The following is a 9,940-nucleotide window of genomic DNA, read 5'->3' as shown; positions in this document are numbered from 1 at the left end:
GGTTTCCGCTGTTTTTGCTCTAGATCCTTCGTTTAAGCCCGTTTTCATTGATTCTTCTTGAGTCATCTTCATAATCACTTGATCTATCAAACAAGACAAATAAATGCTTAATTCTCTAGAAAAAGTTAATTAATTCGTTCTTTTAGGTCTAAAAATCGGGGGGAAAACGTGAATTTTTAGCCGATATCAACCAACCAGACAGATAACCCTCAACTCCTTTAATGATCTTTTCAACATCCCATTAAAATATGTAAGGCTGAATCGTGTAGCAACTTTTGAATATTGCTTTAGGACATCCAACACCAACCTTTTCAAATGATTATCAATTATGATAGGGGGTACCCTCAACCGGCTATTGAGTTCCTCAACAATTATCATTAGATACAGATTCGGATATAATTAGGTGACTCCCTTCAAATGCTATAGATCATCCATGACTTCTGATTCTTAGATGATTATGATTCTTAGTATGATTGTCTAATGCCAAGAATTCGTCAGTCTCATCTATTAGTACATCACATAACAGATAAACATATATGTTCTAATCAGTCTTTACTAATCAATTATCATTTCTCAGTACATCAATTTCTTCATCTCTAACAATACACTAACCAACACCACTCATTTTCTGGATTTTTGGCTTTTTAGTTGTTTTCTGATGAGGCATTTTTCAACTTTTTAGGTATTTTCTGTTGAGACATTTTCTCCCCCTAAAATACTAAAAATATAAAATCATTTTGTCTTTTAGTATTTTAAACAAAAAGTAAAACAGAAAGTAACTATAGACATGCATGCAAACATGAAGTAATCATGAAGTGAGATGCATACAGTAAATTTAACATGCAATGCAGTTAAACTTAAACTAAGTTTCTATATGTCATCCATCTTACATGCAAAGTCTAAAAGTTTGATTTACCTCACAGTGCTACATCCAAAATTACACGTTATCTCTAACAATAATTCCATTAATCTCTAATAGGAGCAGGAACCTAGGTTTATCAAAAGCATTAGTATAAAGGTCAGCCCTTTGGTCCTTAGTGCCTATTCTTTTAACCTCAATTATCTTCTTCTCATAGAAATCTCTAATTAAATGAGAATTAACTCCTATATGCTTAGTCTTAGAATGTTGAATAAGATCCTTAGTGACAGCAATAGCAGCAGTATTATCAATATAAAGAGGAGAGAGAGAGAGAGAGGGAGAGAGATTCTTATTTCGTAATCGCGAAGTTGTTGTTGGATCCAGACAACTTGGGAGAAGCAACTAGCAGTAGCGATTTATTAAGCTTAACATGTTGATACTGCAACTGTAGTCTGTTTCTTACATTGTCATGTCACCAACCTTTCACCTAGAAACTGGCATCCTCCTTGTGGACTTGTTGTTGATTTTGCATCCTGCATAGTCTGAATCGTTGTACGATATAAGATCAAACTTTTGGTCATTGGAATACCATATACAAAGATTTGGAGCATGTAACAAATAACACAAAATCCGTTTGGCATCTGTCAGATAAACACTATTAGGGTTAATTTGGTAACGTGCACAGAGACATGTCGCGAACATTATATCTGGTTTTGATGTATTTAGGTACATGATGATTGTTCGATAGTAACTTGGATCTATAGGATCCCCCTCACATTCTAGTAAAATTCCGTGATTTACAGCTAGTGGAGTAGTAGTTGGATGCTCTTGAGTCATACTAAACCGTGTTAGTATATCATTCACATATTTTGCTTGGTGAAGAAAATTTACGTTATGAGTATGTTCGACTTGAAGACCAAGAAAATAGTGTAAGAGACCCAATTTTCTCATTTCGAATTCATCCTTCGTAACTTGCTCAAACTCATCGATGAGTTCCTGCTTTGTAGAGCTGAAAATGATGTCATCGATATAAATTTGAACCAAAATAATATCCATGTCTTGTTCCTTAGTGAATAGAGTACAATCTACTGTGCAAATTTGATATCCTTTTTCGATCAAATAACTTGAAAGACGTGCATACCAAGCTCTCGAGGCTTGATGTATTACATAAAGGGCTCGACGCAATCGGTAAACTTTGTCAGGATGAAGATGATCTTCAAAACCTGATGGTTGACTGACATATACTCTTTCATTTAGCTTACCATAGATGAATGCACACTTAACATCCATCTGATACACCTTAAATTTCATGAACCATGCAAATGCCAAGAATATACGAATAGCTTCCAATCTGGCTACAGGAGCAAATACTTCGTCAAAGTTAACTTCAGGATCTTGTTGATAACCTTTTGCTACCAGTCTAGCTTTGTTTCGGATTTTCCATCTTTGTCATATTTGCACTTCCACACCAATTTGAGATCAACTACTTTGACTCCCTTCGGTGGAGTTACCAACTTCCAAACATCCAAACGATGAAATTTGTTGAATTTGTTCTTGCATAGCTAACACCCAATCAACATGCTTTAATGCTTCTCTCGTTATCTTAGGCTCAAATTTGGAAATATGACATGCATACTCAAAGAAAGCAGCAGCAGCTGTCATATGAGCATCAACTTGACCATCAATTTGAACTTGTCGTCTCATTCTGACACTTGCATTGAGATCACCAATAATATTATCTCTGGGATGATCAACTGTCATTCTAGGAACTGGTTCTGTAGGAACATGTATCTCAGGTTGCAAATTTGTTTCATCTGCCATATCCTCAGGATTCTTTGAACTTTCACTGAAGACATCGGACTCATAAGTATCATAAACTGGATTAGTTTCCTGATCAAATTCTCATATAGGCTCAGGAATAGATGATGATGATGGAACTGAATTTGAAGTAGATGCAGACACGTCTGTTGCATTCTATAAATCAAACAGCATTTGTAATTCTACATTACTTTCCACATGATCTGGAGCAAGATTGAATAAATTGATTAATTCATCATAATTATAGATCCTAGGATGACTCTTTGGAGCAGCTTTCGTTGAATTTCTTTGAACATCAACTTCAGACCATTCTTCCACACATCTTGATTCATTGTTGAAACTCACTTATTATCAGTACTATTCCCAAGAAACACACCGGTTACTACTTTAGCATCAAACTTATTTCCTGGTTTTCTCTTCAAAATGGTACATGGAGCACCAAAAGGTTCTAAAGCTTCAGAGTAGGTTTCCTCCCATGCAGCTACTCATAGAAAGTCTTTCCCAATCGTTTTACAGTCAGTACTCGATTCATAGTGTAGCAAGCATGTGCAATTGCTTCGCCCCAGAAATGAACAGGCGGAGATGAGTCTGCTAACATTGTTCTAGCTATCTCAATTAGCACTCAATTCTCTCGTTCAGCAACATCATTCATCTAAGGAGTTTATGGAGAACTAAATTGCATATTAATACCTTTTCAATACAGAAACGTGCAAGGTACTAATTTTTGAATTCAGTTCCATTGTCGCATCGAATCTTCCTAAGTTTGAGATTAAAACCTGTCTCTAATATGTTGATTAGCATCTTCACATTCTCAAAAGTCTCGGATTTTTCTTTCAAAAACATTACCCAAGAAAATCTTGAATAATCATCAGTTACAACCAAATAGTACTTACTCCCATAAATTCTTTCAAAACGTATTAGACCAAAGAGATCTATGTGCAATAATTCAAGTGGAGAAGAGATTGGATTGTACTTGATTAGATTATGAGCTTTCTTACGATGTTTTCCCTTCTTATAAGGTATACATGTATCTAGAATCTGAAAGGATCGAACATCAACGCCTTCTACTAGGTTATTGTGAATAAGGTGATTCATTTTACGTAAGCTCAAATGACCCATACGTTTGTGCTAAGTGATAGACTCTTTTTCGGTTGCCTTTGAAACAAAAGATTGATGATACGCTACAGTTGAAGTTACAATGTTCATATCTAGTACATACAGATCAGCATGTCTCAAAGCCTTCATTAGAATCATCTCCGGTGCAATCACAAACTCTGACTTTAAAATATAGCTGTAGTCTTCATCAAATGCTACTTTAAAGGACTTTTCACTAATTTGCAAAACCAAAAACAAACTATTTTCAAGTTCTTGACAGTAATTCACTTTGTCAAAACTCAATTTCTCATTCTTTAACAACCCTTGGGCAGTAATAGATGTCATGTCGTACGTCTCAAAGCGCCGTTATCCACTATCCGGGTGTTATTTGTAGGTACCCTGGTTCCCAGCACATCAAATTAAACAATTAATTAATAATGGGAGCACACGCCCGAACGGCAGTAGGTTGTCCATTAACACTCATAGATTTGAATTCTATCCATTTCCCATTTGAGCAAGGAGGAATTTCATCGTGAGAAACCACTAATTTTGAAAGTTTGGTCAGAGGTGTATCATTCTTTTGTTTTCTGACATTTTTCTCAGATTCAGAATGAGTCACACGTACTTTGTTTCGTGAAAAACATTTTCGACGAAGTGTTCTCTCAGAAGGTGTTTAACCTTTGGTTCAACAGGTTTATTTTGATCATCAGAATTGACAACATTTTTCATAGCATACTTTTTAGGAACCTTACTTTTCACACGAGAAATTGACCTATTGAAATTCTTTCTCTTTGCATCAGAGTAGACAACATTTGTCTTAACATTCTTTGCAGGAATTTCATCATTAACAGGTGAATCTGTTCTTTGAACATATGATGACTCAAAATCGTTATGTGTTGGTCATTCTGTTCTTTCATCATGGATAGTTATATGAGATGTGTCCAAACACACCACAATCAAAACATTGACGATACTCTATGTATTCCCTAGAGTGATTCGTATTATTTGAATCTCAATTTGAAGAATCTTGTGGTTTTGCAAACACAGGAGAATCATTTGACTTCTCTTTTAGAATAGCTTTAGGGGTAACAAGAGGAACACATCTATTTGTAAACTTTGGATTTCTCATAATCCAGACATGACCTCTAGGTACTATCACCTTTCTTTTCTCATTATTGTTCCCTAGACCATTCTTTTTATATTCTTCATGATCTAATGACCCTTCTGTTGATTCATTTGAAGTCTCATTCTCGATTGAGTTAGACTTTTTGTTTTTCATAACATAATCCTCATAACTTGGAGCTATGCAGTCTTCTGGTTGACCATCAACCAAATTGGCATTAACATATTCATGTTGAAAAGGTAGAGATGCAGACTTATATCCAATCCCTTTCCCTTTTGGATCATTTTACTCTACCATTAATGCATTCCATTGAGATGCACTTTCCCAACATTTCATTTTAATGGAAAGAGCTTCAAAATCTGCTTTAACATATTCCTTTTCCTTTTCAATTCATTGATTGTGTCAACACGTTTAATTAAAACGTGATTTATAACAAAGTTATAACATTTAGGATCATAAATCTGCTTTCTATAAACCTTAATTTGTAACATCCTATTTTTCATATAGAAACGGCATTCCAGAAGCAAGAACGGCATTCTGAAAGCAAGAACGGTGTTCCAAATGGTGGAACGACGTCTCAGAATCCGAGAACGGCGTTGTGTAACAAAGGATTGTGTAAAATGTTGAACAGACCATTTTAGGAGCAGTTGGGGAACATCATTCTTATAAGTGGAATGACGTTCCACAGTCACGTTCAGAGGAACGACGTTCCTATTACTGGAACGACGTTCCTGTGTCAGATCAGTGTTTGTTTTATTCTTTTGTAAAATTGATGAGGGCAATTGGGTCTTTTCACATGTGAACTTCTATATGGCTTGAGACCAGATCTTATCCTCATTCTCACCAACCATACCCTTCCTAGAGAGAGGAAGTGTGTTTTTAGAGAGAGAAATCTTGAATGGATAAAGAAGATGACGATTCTTGCACAATTTAGAGTGGATCTTGATGCATCTTGATGTTTCTTGCTACTAGGACTCATTTTAGGGGGCTAAGGTAAACCCTATATTTGAGTTTTAGTGTTTGATTCTTGTTTTGAGTTAGGGTTTAAGTAGGTTTGGGTTATAAACCTCATTTCTTATGAAATTGAGGGTTTTGTTGTATGTATTGTGTAAGTAAGCTCGATTATTGTAGATTTAGGGTTAGATGACAAATTTGGAAGTATTTGTAATAGGTTTGGTGTTAATCACTAGGTTGTAAGTGTGTTAGTGATTGTAAAGTTCATAAGAACATGTTTGTTGGTCAAAATAGGTGTTGACCTTAATTTGGTGTCAAACTAGGGTTTGAGGCTAGTGTTGGTGTAATAAATACTCAAGTACTTGGTTTATGTTGTTAATTGGTGGATTATGGCCTACTCACTAACCATGAGTGATTTTGGGTTGAATTTGACATAACTCAAAGGAGGTCAAGTGTGATATGGGTCAATATTGCACGTGTTGTACCTTTGGTGTAAATGACAGTTTGAAATGATCAATACCTAAGTAGTAATCTAGTGTCGGGACCTAGGTTGGTCAATTTGATGACAAGTATGATTTGGGTTGATTTGTACTTTGTTGTGTAAGTTTAAATTATCACCCGAAGTGGTAATTAGATTGTGTCCATTAGGTGTTAAATGGGCGGTTTTTGGCAAGCAAGGTGGGATCCCTCGGCTAAGGAATGATTGTGTAGGATTCTCTTTTAGAGAATGTATATTTATGTGTATATTGTGCCTGTGTGTGATATAGGTAGTTGCTTGCTCGGATATGAGGATGGAGATCATGTTATACATGAATAATGCTGGCATTCCAAGGTGAGTGGAATAATTATACATGTACGTATATGATGTATTTACTTGTGTGGCGTGAAATGTGGGTTTAGTCACGATGTTAAGACACCACATTTTACGTGACAGGTGGGTTAGTCGCGGTGTTAAGACACCACTCCGGGGTTAATGACATTTGGTTTGTCGCGGTGTTAAGACACCACATTTGTCGTGATGGGTGGGTTAGTCGCGGTGTTAAGACACCACCCAGGGGTTAGTGATACGTTGTGTTAAGTACACTAATGGATATTGTATACACCGATGGTCTTTTGCAAGTATCATTCCCTTGTGCTTATGGTTAACCATGATTGTGTGATTTTATAATAGCATATTAAATTGTGAACCATATGCTATTGGTGATGCTAGCTTATTGTGAATTTTGGATATTTAGTTTTTTCAATGTGATTGCATGGTTATTGACTTGCTAGCTCGTATACGGTATTGTGTAAGCGTTTGCAAGTAAGTAGATTATATATGTATATGTATAATTATTGCATTCACTAAGCGTAAGCTTACCCCTCGTTGTTGTTACCTTTGTATAGGTACCGGTTATTAAGGAGAAGACTTCTAGTTGCTAGACTAGTTGCTTTTGAGATGCTTGAACTAATCGGACGTAGATTGGGGACTTGGTAAATCCCCTGGATTATGCTCTTGGTATCGGGTTGGGTTATCGAGTCCTAACCCGATTTGTAGCGTAAATGGGTCGTAATTACCCACTTGTTGTATAACGGGTCGAAAGGTGTCGAATTTAAGGTTTTGGATTCGGTCATATTTTGAACACGTGTTTCATTGTATAGTTGTTATTTGAATACTTTAAAACTGTTTATGATTTATTTGGAATCGAATGGGGTTAAACGGTTTGGGTCGAAAGAGTAACGTACGTATAATAACGTTGTTTATAAAAAAAATATGTGTTCTTGTTTTAGGATAAACGGGTTTAGGTTGTTTTAAGTGGTATCAGAGCATGGTCTAAGGGATCTAGGAAATTTTGTGATAGGTTCCTAGAGTTAGAGTGATTTGTGGAGGAATTGTATGCGAGACTTGTAGGAATGCAGGTTGCTCTTGAAATACTTAGTGCCTTAGAGTAGGTACACCAACTAGGACTTGTGTGTTGTCCAATGTGGAATTATGTGGGACCTTGATTGTGTGAATTGGTGCCTAAGATAGGTAGTGCCTAATGTAAGCAGGCGGACTTGGACGTTGTTTTGTTGGTAGTTTCCTAGGGAGTAGGATGACTTGTTGTTGCATTATACGTATATGTATATATTATTATACTATAAATATATATATAGTGTACGATGTCTTAGTGTGAGTCCAGTGGTGGGGCTCAGGTATTCGGGAGTTTTGGGATAGTCCAGTCTAACAACTGGACTTTGATGGTACGAAGGCACTAGTGATATTGTGTTTTGTATTATGTGAATGTTGCATCAGTTTGGGTAAGGTACATTGCGTGACCATGTGGAAATGGTAAGGTACGCAATTGTAATAGTGAGTGATCACCATTATTAGGAAATTGTATCTTGACACCAAGCATGACATAACGAGTACTGAATGGAGGAAACGTGGCATGGTTGGGGTAGATTCGGGATGAATCAGAAATCTCTTATTGGTTCCTAGGATATAGTTGTCTCGGGTGATGTACTTACTGTTACATCGGGTTCCTTATGAGTCGATAATTGTTGCGATGGATTCGGTTAGCTAAGGTGAGTGAGCGGACTCATGAGTTCGGTGAGTGCGTAGTCACCCTAAGTAGTGGGTGCACTACTGAGATTTTCATTGGTTGTAGATACCCATCATAACTAGGATGACCGATTAAGGTGTGCGTGTGTGTGCATCGAGGACTTGAATTCCGTAATGGGTGCAACAAGTGTATTGATTGTGGTATTGAATTACACTCAGTAGTGTGTATGGTTAGAGAATCGTGTACGGATTCTAGTTGTGAGTTGCCTTGGAATTGGCGAATCGATGAGTCTTCGGGTCGTTAAACTCATGGAAGTGGGACCCGTATGACAATGATTGTGTTAGTGTGTTGTGGATTATATGGTAACATTTCTTACAGAATATCCCTTGTAGTAGTGGTTGTATCGATGTGTAGAAGGGTGTAAGACTTGGTGTTCCCAAACATCTCCTTAGTGTTAGATAACAGGTTTCGTTAGGCTATATCGTTTGGCCTTGTGGGATTGCGGGTAGCGTGTGCTCGCTAGGAACTTTTGATAAGACAATAAATCGTAAGGTTTGTCGGGTAGGTATGACTTTATAACGACCCTCATATTTCCATTCTATACTTTTCCTTATTAAATTGCCCAACAATATAATTAAACTTAGTAATTATACTTTAAACGATAATTGTTAAGCATTAAGAATTATAAATATAATAATTAACTTTGTACATTAATTGACAAGTTAATAAAAATAATAAGCTTATTAACTTTTGTGAATAAATAAATAACTATAAAACTTGTGTACTTAAAATAATTAAACTTAGATAATTGAGGATTAATTAAGCTAATCTGAAGTATAAGGTTTAAAGTGAAAAATCCCAAAACCCTCCTGAAAAATGCCCTAGCCCAAATTTAAAAAAAATATATATATATATGAATTGCCTAAAATACCCCTCCTAATTTCGGCCCAAGCATCCCCTCTTTACCCCTTTTCCAAGCCAACTTGTTCCCTAAGTAAAATCTAATTAAACCCTAATTCTAGAATCCTCCAGTCTCTCCTATAAATAGGGACCTAGGCTAGAGCTATTCTTGTACCAAATCATTCTCACAATTCTCTCTCAAATCTCTTTCTCCCTCTCTCCTAATTTCGGCCAAGAAAACCGAATGCCACCACCCCATCATCAAGATCTTCAAGATCTTCAAGTGATCTTCAAGCAATCTTCAAAGGATCTTCATCGCGTTCTTCGTGTTCTTCGAAGATCTTCAAAGGTGTTCTTCAATCTTCAAGGGTTTGATCTTCATCTTCAAGCCAACATCATCTTTCTTGTTAATCTTCATAGATCTTCATCAAGGTAAAAACCCTAGATCCAAAACTCTTAACGTTTACTTTCAATTCATGTTATATTCATAATCGTATTCATACTAGATCATATACATATATATTGTTCATGTAAAAAAAATAATAAATATACATATACATACATACATGTCGACTTTTTTTTTTTTTAAAAAGGAGGAAGTTTTATTTGATCTTTAAAACCCTAGAAGATATGATCAAGATTTGTTAATGATTTAAAAATGGAAAC

General features: G+C 36.0%; 1 protein-coding gene across 1 annotated transcript; it reads right to left on the bottom strand.

Annotated features, from left to right (window-relative positions):
* Window positions 1–1,342: 1,342 nt before the first annotated feature.
* Window positions 1,343–1,915, bottom strand: LOC139893725 (uncharacterized mitochondrial protein AtMg00810-like). The gene has a single exon (XM_071876903.1). The coding sequence runs from the start codon at window positions 1,913–1,915 to the stop codon at window positions 1,343–1,345; it is 573 nt and encodes a 190-aa protein (XP_071733004.1).
* Window positions 1,916–9,940: the final 8,025 nt, after the last annotated feature.

Source organism: Rutidosis leptorrhynchoides, chromosome 1, assembly GCF_046630445.1.
Source record: "Rutidosis leptorrhynchoides isolate AG116_Rl617_1_P2 chromosome 1, CSIRO_AGI_Rlap_v1, whole genome shotgun sequence".
Classification (NCBI taxonomy): Eukaryota; Viridiplantae; Streptophyta; class Magnoliopsida; order Asterales; family Asteraceae; genus Rutidosis; species Rutidosis leptorrhynchoides.
Note: the sequence above shows the minus strand (reverse complement) of the source record. Positions and strands in the feature narration are given on the sequence as shown.

What these genes read in the sequence shown, in the direction of transcription:
- LOC139893725 (XM_071876903.1), bottom strand. Translation starts at nt 1,915, where the DNA reads ATGGATATTATTTTGGTTCAAATTTATATCGATGACATCATTTTCAGC.